The sequence below is a fragment of the Tauraco erythrolophus genome, chromosome 5 (genome assembly GCF_009769465.1).
Source record: "Tauraco erythrolophus isolate bTauEry1 chromosome 5, bTauEry1.pri, whole genome shotgun sequence".
NCBI lineage: Eukaryota > Metazoa > Chordata > Aves > Musophagiformes > Musophagidae > Tauraco > Tauraco erythrolophus.
In genome coordinates this window covers 74,584,175-74,604,676 of record NC_141469.1, presented here as the reverse complement: position 1 = coordinate 74,604,676, position 20,502 = coordinate 74,584,175, and the positions used below count along the sequence as shown (strand labels likewise).

Sequence of the window (20,502 nt, the reverse complement as noted above, 5' to 3'; positions counted from 1 at the left end):
TTTTTTTCCAGAGAAAAAGCCTCATTCTTTAATTAGACAACTACAAATCAAAACAAGTCAGCATGTAGTGCTCTGAACTTCTCATGGTTCCTACACTGGGCAGCCAAATGTTTTAGAAACCTTATAGCACAAGGCTTTCCAGTGCTCCCAGTCCCTCGTGGGCTATGGGAGGGAGGCAGGGAAGAGGAAGGTTTCTATAGTAACAGGGATGATATATAGGTTTTCTCTCGGAGGCAGGATCTCCCTCTGTCTCTTACCTTGTTGCACAAAGGATCCATACACAAACCACATGGAGTTGTAGAGGGTTGTGGAGGTCATGGATCCCATCTGAAGGCGCGGGGGGTTGAGCCAGTTCAAGAGGTAGACCAGTAGCCCTACTAACAGCACAGTGCCAGCTATGCATGCCCACAGGGAGAGGTCAAATGGTGCCAAGCAGGCAAACATGTCCACTGTCTTCTCTGCCTTTCGAAGCAGCACGCCCACAGAGTAGTCCATGTAACGCGTTGTGAAGTCCACCACATTCTCCCTGTCAGGGGTGATGGTTAGGGCAGAGATCCCTATATCAGCTCTCTGAGGAAAGAGGGAGAGAGAAAAACATGCATAAGTAGCAACTACAGAAAAGATCTTCATTCCTCTGTGATTTATAGCAGCTAAACTTATGGAGAAGGAGATGTCCAGGCCAACATGTTGAACATCATATCTATGAACACAGAAATGTGACCAAGGCATGAACAAAATAGCTGTACCACATGTTTTAGTTTCTGTAAGCAAACCTCACTTGGTGGGCTCTGGCACATTGCTTCTCCATGTTGTTGCTTTCCAAGGAATCAAAATACTTCAAATACAGATAATAACTGGAGGAAATCTATTTCTAGTAATTTTTCTCGGCCTGTCTTACTGAAGTCATTATTGTCATTGTGGCAAAAGGCAGACCTTGAGTATAGCATTTCCAATCAAAGGAAATTAGTAGCCTGATAGAGCCAGATGATATCCAGCATTTTGGTGACGTGATGATCATGACAAAGGGCCACTGAAATACAAAGGGCATTTCATACATCCTGGGATTTTGGGGTCACTTGAAATTCTGAAAAACATTAATTTTGGCTGCAGAGTCTGAAATGCAGAAGAGCAGATACTCCATGCAGTTCCTTTACTAGTAATTCCTCTATATCCTCTTGCTAAGTAATTCCTCTCAAAGCCAACCTGACCTGCAGCTACTTTGGGCTTGTTTTGTGCCATTTACATTTTTTGTAATATAAAGAACCCATTTCAGATGAGGAGAGGATGAATAACGTTCCTTGATCTAATCATTGTATTTCACAGCACGTCCAGGTATTAGGTCTCCAGAGACACCAGGCACAACTACAGCAGGTGCTATTTTACTTTTCACACCTACAATTAGAACTGCAGTGAAAACAAGAAAGGGTATTTAAAGAAGACACATTAACACTATTTTAAAAAGCCCAAATAGTGAATAAAAAGACTGTGAATTCTGGATATTTTAATATGAAAAAGAGTACTTACAATACTTTAAGCTGCTACTAGTTTCATTTAATTCATTTCTGTTCTGCCTAAAGCAGTGTGTAGTCCTTTGGAAGGGGGTGAAGAGAGCAAAAAGGCTTGAAAGCACTGTGTCAAATTTTATTAACTCTCTTGAATTTCTTTCTTCTTACCCAAAGAAGGCAGAGATGACTAGATCCTTAAAACTGTGATGTGAAATATTAAGTGGGAAGGTATGGCAGATGAAACTGATTAGAATCAAATCTGCAAATCATCTCAGCTCTTTAAACACCATTTACAAAACAGTCTACAGCCCATGGTACAAACATAATTTTAATCACAGTGCACTTAAGAGTTTGGTTTAAACGAATGTTATTTTAATGTTATATTAATTGTTCACTGATTTGAGAAAGTGATGGAAGATAGCTGGAGGCTGATGATTTGAACAAAAAAGTGTTTGAAAATACTGATTTGCTTAAAAGTCATGAATTAGAGCTTCGGCTTTAATTTGTGAGTTAGATTCTCTAGTATCTTTAATGAAGCTGTGTTGATACGTGCAGCTGAAAGCATGGCTTCATGAACTCACTTCATTGTGCCTTCCTAACAATTTCTTGTAAGCGATGATTTAACTGCCCTTTGCCGATGAACAGAAGCAAACTCAGTCGGTAATCCAAGTAAATATTTTATCAGAATTGTCAATGGAAACATTCAGATCATCTTAGTCTCTATTCTCTGATTATAAAACTTTAGGTCAACAAGTGACTTGAGTGATTCACAGTTAAGTCCTAGCTCTAGTAAGCAAGTTGCAAAGCAGTCATCATTTGAACTGTTTTCCACAATTGTGAATATAAATGTATTTTAAAAATAATTTACAAATGTAAAAGTCCAATGCTCTATACCAATAATCGTCAGAGGATAACATGGTTATATTTAATGAATAAAAGTTGGGTTTTTTTTTTGCTTGTTTGTTTCTTTCTTGAATGTATATCAAAAAATGAAACAGGAATTCAAGATCAAAGGAGGACACATAGAAACAAAAAGTCCAGGACTTAGCCCCTGCTGTTTAACTTAGCTGCTTTATTAATGATCAGCATGTTACTAAAGCACTTCCCTACCACATTAGATTATTGTGAGGTGCTAATTCAAGTTGTATTTGTAAGATATTTAAAGATTTTCCACTGAAAAGCAATATACGTAAATAAAAATACTTTTACCAAATAATAGATTAGTGTAGGACTGAATGACTAATAGATATTTTGGGGTTTTTTTTCCCCCACTTAAAAGAGAAACATATTTCTGCATGAAATATATTGAAGGGCATTGCATGAAAAAGCACAGTATGTGGTATTTGTGGAAATACTGCTTCTATTTCACATCTCTGGGGAGCAGTTTCTCCAAATTCCCTAGCATTATGGTTTTACTCTGGTTATCAGCCAGCTATAATGGAGGAACAACATTGTCTTGATGGAAATGTTGCATTTCCTTTGTCATACTGCAGCAGCAATCATGGTATAATTATGTTTTGTGATTAAAGAGTGGTAGTAAAGTAAAAAATAGAAAGGAGTGAGATAAGTCCTGACCTCTCAGTAGTCCTGTGTTTAGCTGCTTAAAAAAAATAAAAGGTTACACTGAAGTATAACAACTTATATTCTTAACTTACTAAATTGAATAAAACCCACCAATTTACCAGAAAATCGCATGTTTAGCACAAAGCTAAGCTTAGGCTCAACTTAATAGTACATCTACTGATGGTGAGTATTCTTAATTACATATAGATTCTGTCAACTTTCATCAAAATTGGAAGACAAAAAAAATTGAATCTTGTCATTAACATGTCAAATTGGATCAGAGAAGACATCAATTTGAAGAAGCTAAGGTTCACTTAATGCTTCTGAGATAGAAAGGCAAATGCATGCAATTATGTCAATATTTACATGTAAAGCTGCCAATCTAAATTATAAACATGTAAAACTCTTCACTCGCTAAGTTTTCACAGTGCCAAAATCAACCAACGATCAGCATCTTAGATGTCTATTTAACACATTTCTAATGAATGAAACTGTGATTCCTGAAAATGACTGGCTGAAAAAAACAGCAGAGGGCATTATTTTTCTTTACGTGACCTGCTCAGGAATTTATATTTGTTAACAGCAGTTCTCCAGCGGTCATTGCAGAGCATTACCAGAATCAGAAAATTCAAAATAAATGACCAAATGAGTCTGATAGCATTGTTATTGGTGTCACAGAACCAGCTCAACAGCAAAGCCTAGAAATCCCTGAAATGTCCCTGTGCTATTACTTAAGCACACACATCTCATATACATAGAAGTCAATCCTAGGATGATTCTTGTGATTCATGATCAAGAAGAGGGAAAATAAACTAATCTACTTTAAATTGCTCCTGTGAAATCTTTCATTTTATCCGTTTTCAATGTTATGCTGGAAGCAATAAACCACGGTCCCAAATGTTATGTGGTTACTAATATGGACACGTAAAACATAATCACAGAGACGTTTTTTCTCAAGCTAACGCACATACATCCAAATAATTATTTCACTCAGCCATCATTTTTTCTTTTCAATCTGTCCTTCCTGTATGCTTTCTTCCTTCCTATGCTACTCCCCTTAGGAAGATGCATGAAAAAAAGAGCCTTACAAGATGGTTCTTCTTGGCTTGCAGTTTCTATTAGAAATGTTTAGGCATGTACTTAGTTTTCCTTTTCTGTTGGACCTAAGTGCAATCAGGCATTTTTCGCTATGCTATTTGCTTCTTGATGGCTCCTCATTGGAAAAAAATCCTAGCAACCAAACTAGCACAGTGAAACCTGGGAAATGGTTGATGGATGGGAAGTCCAGAGCCATGCTGGAAAGCCTACTATCCTCTTCCTGAAGTGTCATTAGCCACTTCTCTTGTCTGTCACACAGGACCATCCCTCTGTTAATGTGGACTTGAGGGCAAGGAAACTAAGTGCTGTGAAAAGACACAGATAACTAACAGCTAGAGAAAGATTTGCAGTAAAATGATGGTCCCGATATGGTTTTAGCATCTCCACAGAGAGCTGCTGCTTTCTGAACTAAGCCTGTTTGTGAGCTGAAACTCTGTGGGACTCACTGAAAGCCCTGGTCATTTAACAGGAAAGAGACAAGAGGGCCACATGTCTCTTACTAAGAGCATTTATCCTCTGTAGACCTTCTGGTTCAGGTGCTCAGCAAACTGAAAGCTTTTCATGGCATGGTTACATTCAGTTTATTTTGACAGGACGCGGTGTATGGAGCAAGAGTGAACCTTATATAGGTCTTGACAGTCAAAAGAGGGGAGGCTTGAGCCAGTTTCCAAACTCAAATTAAAGACCAGTTGCTTTCATCTGCTGCTTCCAGCTCCTATTTTAGCAACCAAGAGAGACCTTGTCTTCAAAGCTGGAACAGAGTGAACTTGGCATCATCTCATGTCTGCAAGGCCAGCTGTGGACCTAGGACATGCACTTGACACCACAGGGCTTCTACCCTGCACTGCAGCTCAAGCAGGTTTGCTGCAGATGAGAGCAGCCCGGGACAGCTCTTGCTGATACCCGGACCTGCATCAGAGCCCGCTGCATGCTGAGTCGCGTTAACGCCAACAGCATACGTCGATCTTGAACACGGAAATTATGTCCTTGCTACTGCAACTGCCATTTCATATGGCACATCTGTAGCGGCCACCGACATCCTTCTCAACGAGAGGCACCCAAAAAAGAGAAGGGAGCTATTTTCCATTACTTGTCGTTTGCAGAAATACATTGTTCCCAACTAATTTCTGGCTCACACACTCACAGGCAAAGAGCACTTTCTCTGTTTCTGGATTTCCTCCACATGTTGGCCAGACTATCATGTAAATAAGACTTGATTGGGAAAAAGAGGAAACACTGTTTTAAACAGGTTAGACCTTTAATTTAAAACTATTCTCTGCTCCTTTACTTCCCTTTACAAAGTTTCCAAGCAGATAGCTATTTGAGCTCTGGGAACAGAACTCAGTTCACAGTAAATAAGAAAGGAGCCTTTCAGGAACAGCTTGCACTTGGTGAGGGGTAGATATACAATGGCTGCTTGCCCAGAGGTTCTCTTCTGCTTTAAGAGGGACAGAGAATGGGAGAGAAGGGTACAGTGAACCTTCACTGTTAATTATATAATGGGTAAGGAAGATGAAAAATTATACACTGCCATGGTATTGGGAAAACATGTTATTTGAATTCCAAATGCAGTTCCATTAGCTGTTCATACTTTCTAACTGTACAGAAAGATTTCGTATCCATTAAGATTCATTTACAGCAAAACAGTAGCAGACTGGTAAATCTGTTCTATTTGTGACATCTATTTACAGATCTAGGTGGTTACCGCTTTAAGGGTGTTTAACACTAGAGTTGTACAAGTCCCTACCTACTAAGGGGACAAAAATGCCATATACATTTTTCAGTGAACCATTTGATGATTTCAGTTGTTATCAGTTCTGTTTTATGAATAAATCATTTTGAAGAAATAAAAAATGTTTCAGGCCCACTTCTATCTCCAGAGCCATCTCGAGCTAACACCTCTCCAGCTTGTGTTATGCAGTGGCCTGCTGAGTCCTTTGCTGAGTACTGTAGAGAGCAGAGGGTAGTATAACATCAGATTTAAGGAGCAGAAAAAACGATAAAAATAAATCAATGAGCCATTGTGGTGTTACATTTCACAATTAGATGAGGGATTTTCAGTTGCTACAGTTTAAAAGATGGAGAGCGAGATACTTTTAAAAGTGTCTCCAGCTTAACATCTATGATCACAACATTCCACCTTCCAGCTTCGTAAGGGCATAGGGAGACAGCAATGGAAGTTTATTACTGCAGGGTAGATATATGAACTGTGTGGTTGTTTTCCATTCCAGCAGGCTTCTTACTACTCAGGAAGGCAAAATAGGTTAAAGCTATCACTGATTTTTTTTTCCCCATAGGGTTTGTTTTTTTTTTTTTTTTCCTTTTTTTTTCCCCTTTACTGCAAGACTTATTTTCCAGCATTCTGCTAACTTTCAGCTGAAGTATTTAATGGTTAGATTCTGTTTCTGACTCCATTGCTCCTTATGCTTTGCTATGATTATGAATTAAATTCCACCTGCAGATTTGGAAGAGCACTTCCATAAACAATGAGTAAGTTATTTACATGAATATCTACTGCAGTTATTTAAGGAAAACCAAAAAATGTAGGGCTCTATAGCTGTAAAAGCTGCCTCTACAGGTTAACTAAGAGCAAGTAAGACATATATATATGTTCATGGCACAAACGAGACATCAGCAAAATAGAGCCTGTCTTTCTCTCTTAATGGGAGAAACCGCAAACAGACAAGATACAAAGAGTGGGGAAAAAAGAAAAATATGGCATATTTATTTGGTTTAATTTATTTATGATACAATATTGAACATTTAATGTAAAATTAAGTAGACTAAATAGTTTATTAATTACAGAATAGAGAACATACTCTTGATTCATACATCTACATAATGTGTTATTATATATCAATAAAACATTTTCTGTTGATGTATTCATCACACCAACATTTTTCTAAGTGCTATACATTATTTATGTAATGTATCGCTAATTACTGCAACATCAATTTTTCCTTTTTCAAACAGCCTCTTCAACTCATTTGTGTCGGGTGTTGCCAAATTAATTAGGACGATGTGCATCCCATTATTTGACTGTATTCAGATTTCATACTGCTGTACTTTGGCTGGAAAAAAAAGAGATTGCCCTGCTTCTTAAACAGTTACCAGCAAACCTTATTTCCAGCTTTTTCTTTACTTCCCAATGGACCTGGGCATACTATCAAATGCTGGTGACACAGGCAATGAACAAAGTTCTATCACTAACTTACTGAAAAACGTTAGTGGCTGATGCAAACATAATATACCATGCATTATTTAGCTTTATCATATGACCTTATTTAGTGAGTCATTAATAACCTTACCTTAAATACCAGTTCTCCTATCAGTCCATTCCATGACCCATCATCCTGAGGACTCCCGTACTTGTGATCTGGTGCAACATAAATTTCATATTTAAAGCCAAGGTAAGTGGCCAAGGCTTCCAACACATCTATCGAGAAGCCCTGATACTTCTTTGGTTTTCCCAGAACATTTTCAGACACCATGACAAAGGGTTCTTCCTAAATAGAAAACAAAGTAGGCAACTGTTAGTAAAGCAATTACATGAAACATTTGGGTGCTGTTTTTCAACAAGTTTTTTTTTTTTCTTTGTTTGTTTTTAAAAAAAAGCCAAGGAGGAACTATTTAAACACTGTTTATGCAAAACTTTCCTACAGCAGATTGTTAGCGGTGCCTCTTGCATTCTGCAGAATGCTATTTTCGTATGTATTTACTTCAACAGAGAAATTTTCTTCTCTACTATGGATTTCAGAGGTAAGTCTTCTATTGTAACATTACAACTAAAATGCTTTACAGTAATGCCTTCTGTCCACACTTGTGTGCAGCAGGGCAGGCATGCACTGGTATGTTTGTCCATAAATACAGAGGGTTCTGCAGCAATGTCAGTTTCCATTGGCTGGCCAAACACTGTATCTGATAAATGCAACTACTGATTCATGCTCTAAGGAATGTAAAACATGGCAAAATAGGCTGTACCACCAAAACATGCATTTATCTCATCCTTCTGTTGTGATCTGAATATAACATGGCTGACTTTAAATAGTTCCATCCAAAGAGCATCTATTTGATTAATTTAGGAAGAATCAATTATGGGATTTAAATTTGTGTCTAAGAATAATTTATGAATATTCATCAAGAAGGTGACTATAATAAAAGATGAAAATAGAATTGGTCAGTAAGATTTCCAAACAATATGCTTTTCTTTTCCTTTTCCCTAAGATCTGTATTTTTTTTCTCCAATTTGTAATTAATATTTCAATAACATTCTCAGAAAAATACTATTTATTTGCTGATTTGTTTTTTCCCCCCTCTATTATTCTTCCTGTTAAGCATTTGTTTTCTACACACTCTCCTTCACACCTTTTAAAAATGAAACACAAAAAAGAGATCATAATTCTGAGTATAAAAAGATATATTTGCCAAAGGTAGATCTTGCTTATGCTTGTTCTTTGTTTTCTTTGAGAACATCTGTTTCATCTACCTAAGTAGAGCAAAAGTATCAAACCTCCCTCAAAAATATGAAGGCACTCTAACAGGTATTTTTTTTTTAAAATATACTCCATTTCTTCCTTTTAATTCTTTAGATGGTGCTGTAATTAAGTACGACTTTCTCAGAAATATCCATTTTGAGGTGCAAAAAGTTAGTTCTCACTTGGTCATGACAAGCACATGAAATCACTTCCTGACCACTTCCTGCTTCCTACATAATCTACAAGTGTACAGAAGAAAATATAATTGATTTTCCATCTTATTTGTGGCCCAAGTTTTAATTGTATCTCCAAAAGCATTCTTGTTCTTGTTCAAATGATCTTTTTTTATGTATTATTTTACCACATATTTCTGTCAATGACTCTGAAGCCAAAGTAATTTTCACAAATTTTTCACTAATATTTCACTAAATCTTTTTAAACTCTTAGTATGCCTTTCTATATGAACAGGTATCACTGAATTGCAGGCAGGATGTTCTCAGAATAAGAAAACATCATTTGTAAAAGCTTGAGTTAACATTCATGACAATAGTTACATGCTGAGAATGTTGCCAAAGAAGCAAGGATGCAACCAGCCTGCACTGGCAGGATAGTCTTTTCTGACTGCAGGAAATCCAGAAGAAAAACCCAAACCTCCAAAACCGAAGCAAAACCTCTCCCAAATGAAAACACGGAGTGAATTCAACTTTGCTGGTCACTTGGATGAGAGATTCCCTACGCATAGACTCAAAACTGCTGGGAAAAAATGTTTCTACTAAAAAAATAAACATTCTCATTTATCAATCTAAGTACAGTTGTGTGTACTGAAATTGATTTTTTGTATTAGAAAGGATTTATTGTTATCACTTCTAAGTTATTAGAAAATAGCTGCTCATAAACTTATATTTTCATCAGTTATTTAAAAAGCAATTGCTAATTGTAATGATTTAAAATACTTTAAAATGCAGTTTGTCACAACTAACTTCAGACTTTTATTAAGCTATGTAACATTGTTTGCTGTTGAGAGATTTACAAAAAAAACCCCAATGTCCAGTGTGCTAAACACAGTCAAAGAGCATTATGCAAAGCAGCTAACACTTCCCAGTTTCTGTTGAAGCCTGGAACGGCAAAATATTTAATCATATTCCAAACAAATCTATTGCTATGTTTCTTTGTAATCGATTACATTTCTCAGAAGGCACTGAAAGTATAAAAATATTTGTCTTGATTTTCCCTCCCATAAATGCTGCAAGCTGAAACTACGCCAAAACTAAGCTGAATGACTGGGAGGGTGTTATGGGAGCTCCTATGGAAAGAGATAAGCATCCCTACAATACTGATGTTAAAATGATTGTCTCCATCCTTGAGAAAGCAGATCTTGTAGAAAGAAAATACACAAAACCAGTCAAATAATTTCACCTACTGAACAGAAAAATGATGAGAAGAAAAAAAAGGTCATAGAAAGGGAGTGTCAAAAACTCACAAGCTAACTAATGAGTTTGGAGGTGGCAAAATTCACCTGGATGATGAAGCTTCCATTCAACCCCAATAAATTCAAGAAAATCCTGATACGCTTTCTCTCCAAAGCAAGTGGTAATTCAGCCTGTATAAGCAGGTCTTTCTAAGAGAAGCCAAACAATCGTCATCCTTGGAGATAACTCAAAACTCACCTGGACACAGTCCTCAACAACCTGCTCTAACATTAGCCCTACTTAACACAGGTGCCTTCTAAGCGTCCCTTGAAACCTAAACTGTTCCAGGATGCAGTGATCAAAAGAAGGACACTGTTCCTGCTTCTCCTTTATCTTCCATGTTTGGAAACACCTCTCTAGGAGACTGATGAGCCTCTGTGGGACAACAGCAGACTTCACAACCTGTAAAATCAGGGAAGTCTGGAAAAGCAAAGAAGTCACAACGGCCATGACTGAGGAGGAAAGAAAAAAAAAAAAAAGGAAATTAATAGATTGCTTGCCCTTTACTTCTTGGTTTTGCAAGATGGATGATACACCTCACTAGGCCCCCTAGCCGTTAGATATTTTTAGGGAATTGCTTTGCATTCAACCTCAATGGAGATCCTTTAAGAGAGGAGCTACTTTCCTTCTACACTTTATCCTCGATGTTCCTCTTTGTAAACTGAATGCAGCACTACTAAGCCCATGGTAAGAGCTCCTTTTCAAAGTAACTCCAGTTATCACTGTCTGGTTTCTTCTTGGGATTTAAGCTGTGCTGCCCTGGTACAGAGGAGGAGGTGTTTAAGACTGGATGTGGATCGAAGGATTTTACACAGTGTTGTGGGTTAACCCTGGTAGACAGGCTAAGCACCACACAGCCAGTACTACCTGCAGCAAAATGAAAGTCAGCAGCAAACCAGTAAAGTTTACATTGGGTGAAGCTGTGCATATTGCTCTTTACAACCGTAAGAAGGCAAAGTCTGGTTCCAGAGATGATTACCCCCTGAGCAAGAGAAGCTGCAAAACGCTAGCAGACTAGCACATCTTAGGAAGGCTAAAGGTAGACTCAAGATAAAGGTAACAGCATAAAAAAAGGAAAGTGTTGGGAAAGATGACACAATAGTACAAATACACTGGTAAAGCAGCTCACAAAAACGCTTGTCTCCATTCATTTACCTATTATCACCAGGTTTATAAAACCTTTTAAGGAAGAAGCTACACATTAAGACTGACATAGGTTAACAACATGCTACATATTAAGACTGACACAATTTAACATCCTCTTCCCACCAGAGCAACTAGCTACCTTCTCATGCAATAGCTTTGGTGATGCTTAGCTCCTTTATTAAAGTAATTCTACTATTCAACAATCACAAAACTACTCAATTTTTGTCAAGTGAGTTGAACTGATTGCCAGGGGTCCAGACATATGCCAGAGCCAGGACAAACAGTGAAGTAAGACTGCACAAGCAGAAGTGAGGAAGTACCAAGAATGTCTCCTTTTTGGTATGGGGCATGGTTAAGCAGCTCAGACATCTTACCCAAATCTATGTTCAGATGTGCAACACAATATTATTTGAGCACTTTTCACAAATTAGGGTATATCACTGAAATACTTGATTGGGTAAAGAAGAGTTATCATCGGCGTTTTCACACGCAGGACTGAAATGCACAGATTTCATGACCTGTACAGCTGAGAAGTGAATCCAAGTGTGCTGGGTCAGGGACAAAAGCCTTAACCATAGACTGTTCTCCCCCTCTCTTACTTTGACACTCTAAAACATGCGTACTTAAATATGTATCTGTATTCTGGAGAACCATGAGTGTAAGAGTAGGAAAACCAATAGAGGAAAGCAAGCATGAGATGAGAAAAAAGGAAGGTGGGATCCAAAAATGAGATGTCTAGACTAAGGGAGAGAAAAGTCTTGAAAGGACTGTTTGCCAGGATAAAATTGTGAGTGGACGACAGAGATTGTGAAGTCCTCTTGTCCAGGCAGAACCCAGAGCAGGGCAATATAGGCACAAAAAGGAATGTCACACATTCAAACCCCAGTCATCAACCCCTGTCCCCCGAATTTTAGACAGTGGGAAGTAGGGGAGAGAGAATTAATTTTGTTTCATTTTAAACATATCAGTGGAAATTAGAAATTGATAGTATAGAGCTTGAAGCAGTCTGAATTCAAGATTAGTAAAAAAAAAATGCTGCACTTTATTTCTGTTTTCAAGAAGGTTAAGGACTAACAGTTTTACCTATTCAGGTTCTGGTGCACATAAAAATGAAGTAACACAAGGTTTTTTAAGTGCTTCAAGAGTCTAAGATTAAAAGTAAAAAATGTAGTTTTTATTTGCTTTGATGAAATTTGCAGAAATATGCCAATAATTTAAATGTAATAGTTGGTCTGAATTAATCTTTTCTTATCCTTTACTAGACCACCTAATAAAGTTAAAAATAAGAAAGAGGGACAAGCTTTTTGGCAAAGACCTTAATGTTTGAAAACGGAAGGAGCTATCCTCAAGCTAAACAGCAGAAAAGTACAATTGCTTTTAGTTTGACTTGGTTATATTAATTAATTAGACAATCAAAGAGAAACATTGGTTTGTAACTGTGCTACAGAGGTGGGTGATAAGCAATAAATTCAGGCCTTAGAGGAGGCAGGGAGGGAGAGCAAGATAATGATTGCTTCTGAAGAGTTCAGGGATTACTTACATATACGGAAAAAGTATATCCCTAAAACCAGAGTCTCTATTCGGGATGGCCTTTAGCAGCAAATAGAATAGTGAGTTTAAATTCCAAGCTTGGATAGTCATCTTTTAGTTCTTCAATGAAAAAACAGATTTTGGAGGTCCCGGTATTTTTCTGTAGATTCTCTCTTTTTGGACAAATTACGGAAAACTCTTTCGAAAGAACAGAAAAAGCACCATTCAAATCTTCAACACAGCACCTCAACTAAATATATGAAAGGAATAAAAAGTTGCATTTAGTGGCCCATTTACAACAAAGTGGTGGTCTTGGCCCAGCTGTCAATGATTTTATGTGCATACCACATCATCAGGAGATCATTGAACAGGCAACAAGACAGATTTTTCTCCATAATTATGAGGGCAGATTACGTGGCTTTGTGTTGAGACTTATTTCAGGATAGAAACTATACAGAGCCATGATACACTGATCTGCTGGGCTCATTTACGAGAGTCTTATGCTTGCTCTAAAGATAAAAATGCTAAAAAAAAAAGCCAGGATGTACTTTATAAATGGAAAAGCAAAAGCAAAAACAAAACAAAATGTTTGGGATTCTTCTCCTGCTCAGCTGAATCCTTTTTTCCGCTTAGCACAGGCAGAAAAAATTCCGAGCCAGGAGGCTATACAAAAATTATTAAGTGACCAAAAAGTTATTGGCTTGTGAGATCAGAGAAACTGATCACTGCTAGGATTTAGAACACATATTGGGGATTGACTCTAAAACTGCAGATGGATGGCCTTGTGTGCTTCTACTATGTTTGGAGGAGAGTTTTGAAATTAGGTAATTATATGGGTGGTTGGAATTCATAAAGAATAAGAAAATGACCTCTGTGTCTACTCATCAGAAATTTCTGAACACACTGAGATATAATACTTTAATATTGACACTTTGTATTCATTAAATAGGACTCTGAATTCATTAAATCTTCTTCTCTATTGGAAGCAGAAAGAGAGAGGAAAAATCAGAAGCAAGAAATGAAGCTCAGTTGCGGGCAAGACTGTCAGTCTGTGCTCAGCACTTACTCTTGAAACTGAGCAAGCACATTAAATGAGGCACATAGCCCAAGCAGAGCCTTGGCAATCACATGAAGTAAATATTCACTGTGATACTTTGAAACTCCCATCACCTGCAAACGCTAAGAAACTGCTCCCAAAACTGAAATTCACTCTCATTACTGGATCTCTCAAATTCCTCCCAATGGCTGCTGGATGACCAAGCACAGCTACGATAATTGACAAGAAGCACTAAGTCTTATAAACCATAACCAAAACATTTTCAAGCATAGGATGCTATTGTCTTATTGCTAGGCATAATTACTTTTTCGTGACTCATAAAATAATTAACCCCCCACTTTTAAATGCTAGCCATTTTGCATTTCTTTCCCAAAAGATTTCAGTGAAATATGCAGACCCAAATACTTAATTTCCTCAAGTGCTTTATTGACCACTGTTTTGGGGATTTTATTTGGCTAGGAACAGCACAGCAGCTTGTTATTTTTAATTGAACAGCAATGTACATTACTTCATGTTAGAATCAATGACCAAAATTTAATTGAAACGTTTCATTCTCTCATTTCAGAAATTCTCCCACTAGCAATAGTTATAAAAGTTGCTGCAAAACATAACACAATCCCCACCCCTTAATAACACTAAAACAAAGATGAAGGTTTCAAGCCTACAAAATCTTGGATAATTAAAGTATTATACTCATTCAATATCCTATTGTGCCAACGGGCTGTGTAAAAATATTGGCATTGAGAACCACTGTTCTCGGATCCTGTGCTTTTCAAATAGACTGATCAGAAAGTCAGTGGTTGTAACAGAAAAGTTCCCTTGCCTACAGCAAGAAGCTAGTTCAAGTCTCAGAAGCTGAATATAATATTAAAGGAAGGGGAGTTTACATTTTGCCTTTATTTACCACTATCCCCATGCACATGCTTAGTCTCTTCCTTTTTTTGATGACTGTTTTATTGTCCTGTCTTCAATAAGACAAGAGTTTGTGCTTTCAGTTATAGTACTTTAAACAATATTTTTTTTCTCCTGAATGAAATAGTAGCTTCTGGTTTTATTAGGCTATTTAGTTTAGTGCTATTTAGAAGAAACAAACAAAATGTGCTAACCCTTCTCCCCAGTACCTCCTGTTGTTCTGCAATGGAACTAACGCTTCTGTATTGCTTCAAAGCAATCTATGGCAATGGTCTATTAGGATGCAGTCAAGCTCTGTGTATTGATTTTAATTCACAGTAACTTAATGCACCTAATAGCTCTTTCTAAACCGTTATAGCTATATGATAGGAATATGGATTGAGATTGGAATCGATTGGAATGTTTTAGTGTATGTCTAAACAGCACAATGCTAGCTTTAACGTAGCTAGCTCAGATACTGGAATTAGCAAAAGTGTCGTATGGGTATATTTACCTGCTGGGACCTGCATATACTTTTTCCAGCAGCCATGCAAGAGCTCCTATTAATAACAAAATCATATAATACTTCATGACATTGCACTGTCATGCAGTTCATCTCCTTTTCTATCTTGCATAGTACGGAAGGATAATTGCAATCAGAGTAAGAACTTCTTTCTGTTAAAAAGCCAAATTTCCTGTGTGCTCTGAACTATATGAATCATTCTGGAATGCAAATATGCCCACAGAGCAGTGGGTAAGGGTCAGTGAGAACACAAGAGCTGAAGAGCCTTGAGAGGTAACCCTCGACATACAGATGAGTCAGGTTGGTCCTACCGGGTTTTTCATTGCACCTACCTTGCTGTCAAGCTGCGGCCCCAGCCAGGTCCCAAAACATTTGAATTCCTTGATATTCACCTCATTTAGTGTATAGCACCTGCTACTTTAGAAAAATGGTTTGGAAATATTAATTGAAAGCCGAAGAGGCTAGGTTTCCCAGCAGGCTCTGAGATTAAAGCTTGTAAAACAAATGATCACAGTAGGCATGTGCAGTGTGAACGTAAGGTTTATGACCTACCTGTTTTCATACAAGATAGGTAGCTCAAACAAACATAAACCAGCTATTAAATGTAACCTGTGCCCAGTCAGCAGCAATTTCAATTTGTCCCTTGCACAGATGTGGTGGGGGAAGAGAAGTGGAAAGATAAGATCTGCCTCTATCAAGGGATATTAACTTCTGTTGTTATAACAATAATTTTAATTATTAGTATTTTGAGGAAATCTCATCACAGTACAGTATCACTTCAGAAAAAATTCAAAAGTATTTTTCAAAAGAAGCCCTAATACATATGCAAATGCTTGAAGACAGAGGAAAATGGAATAGGAGGATTAGGGGAAAGAGACTACACCAAATGTCTGGCAAAATGAGGAATATCTAATCAAGGCACGCTCTGCCTCAATGGGTGCTTGTGCCCCAATGACAGTGCTCAGTTACCAGCACAGATCAATTGCAGGGGAACAGCTGAAATGGCTCCTGTCCCCATTTTCTGCTTAGTAAAGTAACCCTAAAGAGGGCTGGCAGCCCTTGGAAGAGAAGCAAGGCAGATGGCTGAGGGCAAGGGGCACTTCAGGAACCTTATTTATTTCCATCTCTATTTATTGGTCATTGCTCTTAGTCTCCAAGAAACAAATGCACAAATTCCTCTCCTCTCTGCCTCGTTACTTTAATACTGCCACTTTTTCTGCAATGATATTAAAGATTCAATTTTTCAGTCAAGCACCGAGTAAGTTAAATTGGTGCTATTTGCTATGCAGGATAGGTAAGGAAAAAAGGTGAAGAGGAAGAAAGACGCATATCAGGTCTTCTCTTGAATGTTCATAATAATTATAACTGCCACATCATGCAACTGTTACTACCTTTCAGCCTTAAATTTCTATCTGCTTCAGAGCATAAGCTAAAAACTAGGGAACCTCAGGAAAAAGCTGTCTCACAGTGGAACTAATATTTCCTGGCATTGTCTCCTTGCTTTCTGACAATACTTGGCTCAACTGAAGTCTAGATGTCTTTCCTTATTTTCAGAAATTAAAGTCTCTATGTGAAGAGCACAAGATAACATAATCAGGCTTAGAACTGCAATAAAAGTGCCTAGTTTTTACAATTAAATTGTTTCTAACCAATACCTTCACAAGATGAAATCTTTACTTAAGAAGCAGTATAAAAGACATTATATAGAGTCTGAGGATAACAACATTACTACATTTCCTGCATACTCTGTAATTAAAAATACCTAAATTACAAATAATTCTGACTAAAGTTCCTGAGCAGGGTTAGGTCAACACAAACTGCTCCTGCAAAGACCTCTTCTTAGTTTGTAATTGTCTATATATGTTATGTTCTTTTATTCCAGTAATGCCAACCTATTTTTTTAACAACCTATTTACCAACCTATTTTAAATTTTTCTTATGTTTCTATTTGTCTAGAAATATACATATGGTTTCATGGATATGCAAGCTAGAAAAAAAAAAATCTCTAAAACCTTCTTTCCTTTCCCTAACTCAAGATAAAACTACCTGGACTATGCAAGACAAACATGAGCCTGCTCTTCCTGGACACACCTCTAACAAAGCAGAGTCCACAGTCGTCTTACAACTGAATGCCGAAGTATTCTCAGCATTAGGAAGTGTAAGAGGAGCTCTGAGAACTACACTTGCGATGGGAAACATTTGCTGTAACTATTAGTAGTTTGCTTATCCTTAAAACTATAGAGAAAACTTTAGACCAACCAAAGAGCAAATAAGTTCCATTTTTAATTTTAGAGGTACGATAGTAACATTTTAGGAGAGTAAAAAATTCCATTTACATTAGGAATGAGTAAACTATTATTAAAACATGTAAAAGTGAATAATTTTTTTTTAATGTCAAAACTTTAGTTTCAATAAATGCTTGTCCAGAATCATGCCCTGAAATCTGAGTTAAAGTTAGCAAATTGGAAAATCTGCCCGATGAAAAGACATTCCAGTACCAACCGATTTTCCCATGGGTGAAAGGCAGTTGGCTGGATGGTCGCACTCAGAGAGTCACGATCAAAAGTTCAATGTTCAAGTGGAGGCCAATGACGAGTGGCGTTCCACAGGGAACGGTATTGGGGCCCATGTTATTTAAAACGTTTGTCAGCAACATGGATAGTGGGATTGAGTACACTCTCAGCAAGTTTGCTGATGATGCCAAGCTGTGTGGTGTGGTTGACACACTGGAAGGAAGGGATGCCATCCAGAGGGACCTTGACAGGCTGGAGAAGTGAGACTGTGAGAATCTCATGAAGTTCAACAAGGCCAAGTGCAAGGTCCTGCACACGGGTCAGGGCAATCCTAAGCACAAATACAGGTTAAGTGGAGAATGCATTAAGAGTAGCCTAGAGAAGGACTTGGGAGTGTTGGTTGATTAGAAACTCAACATGAGCCGGCAATGTGCACTTGCAGCCCAGAAAGCCAACTGTATGCTGGGCTGCATCCCAAGAATGGCGAGCAGGTCGAGGGAGGTGATTCTACCCCTCTACTCTGGCTCTCATGAGACCCCACCTGGAGTACTGCATTTAGCTCTGGAGTCCCCAACAGAAGGACATGGAGCTGTTGGAGCGGGTCCAGAGGAGGGCCACGAAGACTGGTTGTGAGATTTGGGGTTTTTCAACCTGGAGAAGAGAAGGCTCCAGAGACACCTTCTAGAACCCTTAGAGTACTTAAAGGAGGCCTACGAGAAAGCTGGAGAGGGAATTTCTGCAAGGGCATGTTGTGATAGGACAAAGGGCAATGGCTTTAAACTGAAAGAGAGGAGATTCTTCACTCAGGGTAGTGAGGCACTAGAACAGGTTGCCCAGAGAAGTTATAGATGCCCCATCCCTGGGAGTGTTCAAGGACAGGCTGGATGAGGCTTTGAGCAACCTGGTGTAGTGGAAGGTGTCCCTGCCCATGGCAGAGGGGTTGGAACTAGATAATCTTTAAGGTCCCCTTCCAACCCAAAGCATTCTTTGATTCTATGATTCTGTATCTCATACCAATCAACAGCTTTGATGTCAACAACCAGGGAAACTACGAAGAATAACAAATAGTAAGCCTAATCCTGTCATGCATCTTTGCTCGTGATGATTTCATTCAATTATCAATGAAATGAACACCTCTACCACTATTGCTATATTTTACCACCATTTCACTGAATATTTTTCTTGATGTGTTTGTCTATAAAAATCAGTTCTTTCCAGCTTTCTTTCAAAGATAGATATGGGCAGTAAAAAGGAAGAGAAATCAAGACACAGGCATTTGTTGCTGTCTAGGAAATCATGAATTCTGTACAACTAGCAATGGAATATTATAAAACTTCAAATATTTTTGAAGTGTAAGTACAGCACACATGGTATATACTAAATACATTACTGAGTTATAGTATATGGAGATTTTATGACAGACTCCAGATGGAATAAACTACAGCACTCACAGCTTTTCTGCTGTTCAAACTCAGGTGCATGAATGGCCATCAAAGAAGGATTTATTCTTACAAATAAAAGAATAAAATATGTTTGCTCAAAACTACAAATACTACAACTGGTGAGGATAGTAATGCAACGTTTCTTAACTTACCACCTCCTAAAGCGTTTCTGCTGCCATAGGAGATTCACTACAGTGCACCATAGTGCAATATGCTGACAATACTGAGGCACAGAGCAACATATAATTTAGTATAATACATGCCTTAATTAAAATTATTTTTTAAAAAGGTTGTAGGCACTAGTGCATAGAAAGTGCAGCCTGACAGAATGAAGAAGGATTCACAGAAGTGCACATCATTCAGTTGTGAAAGTAGGGAAAGGAATCAGAATTACAGGAGAAAAGCGAGCACCAAAAAAATGGGAGAAAATGGAAGCGGCATTGTCTATGAGACTATTCAAAAGAAGCGTGGCCAGTAGGTCAAGAGAGGTGATTCTGCCCCTCTACTCTGCTCCTGTGAGGCCTCACCTGGAATACTGACTTCAGCTCTGGAGTCCCCAACACAAGAAGGACATGGAGCTGCTGGAGCAAGTCCAGAGGAGGGCCACGAAGATGATCCGAGGGCTGGAGCACCTCTGCTATGAAGACAGGCTGAGAGAGTTGGGGCTGTTCAGATTGGAGAAAAGAAGGCTCCAGGGTGATCTTATAGCAGCCTTCCAGTACTTAAAGGGGCCCATAGGAAAGCTGGAGAGGGATTTTTTACAAGGGCATGTAGTGATAGGACAAGGGGCAATGGCTTTAAACTGAAAGAAGGGTTAGATATAAGGAAGATTAGATTAGATTAGATTAGATTAGATTAGATTAGATTAGATTAGATTAGATTAGATTAGATATAAGGAAGAAATGTTTTACATTGAGGGCAGTGAAGCACTGGACCAGGTTGCCCAGAGAAGTTGTGGCTGCCCCATCCCTGGAAGTGTTCAAGGCCAGGTTGGATGAGGCTTTGGGCAACCTGGTGTCATGGAGGGTGTCCCTGCCCATGGCAGGGGGTTTGGAACTAGATGATCTTTGAGGTCCCTTCCAACCCAAACCATTCTACGATTCTATGATTCTGATTGTACACTATTATAAAATATTTATTCAGTATTTCCTGAGGTATTCCACACATAATCTTTGCTGCAGTTGATCTTTGTTTTACAGTCATTCACTGATATTTTTCTGTTGCCATTTTTTTATCCTTTATATTTCTGACCGTTTGTTTCTATGTGTATGCTTAAACACTGTCTAATTT

At 38.1% G+C, this 20,502-nt stretch overlaps 1 protein-coding gene across 2 annotated transcripts in view; it reads right to left on the bottom strand.

Moving 5' to 3' along the window:
• GRID2 (glutamate ionotropic receptor delta type subunit 2) overlaps positions 1 to 20,502 on the bottom strand; it is a 753,158-nt gene that overhangs the window by 133,206 nt on the left and 599,450 nt on the right. For both annotated transcript variants that reach the window (XM_086611621.1, XM_086611622.1), the window contains 2 exons: positions 7,475 to 7,672; positions 258 to 570 (listed from right to left, as the gene is read on the bottom strand). In XM_086611621.1, coding sequence (XP_086467747.1) covers positions 258 to 570; positions 7,475 to 7,672 — 511 coding nt within the window. The remainder of the gene's footprint in view (positions 1 to 257; positions 571 to 7,474; positions 7,673 to 20,502) is intronic.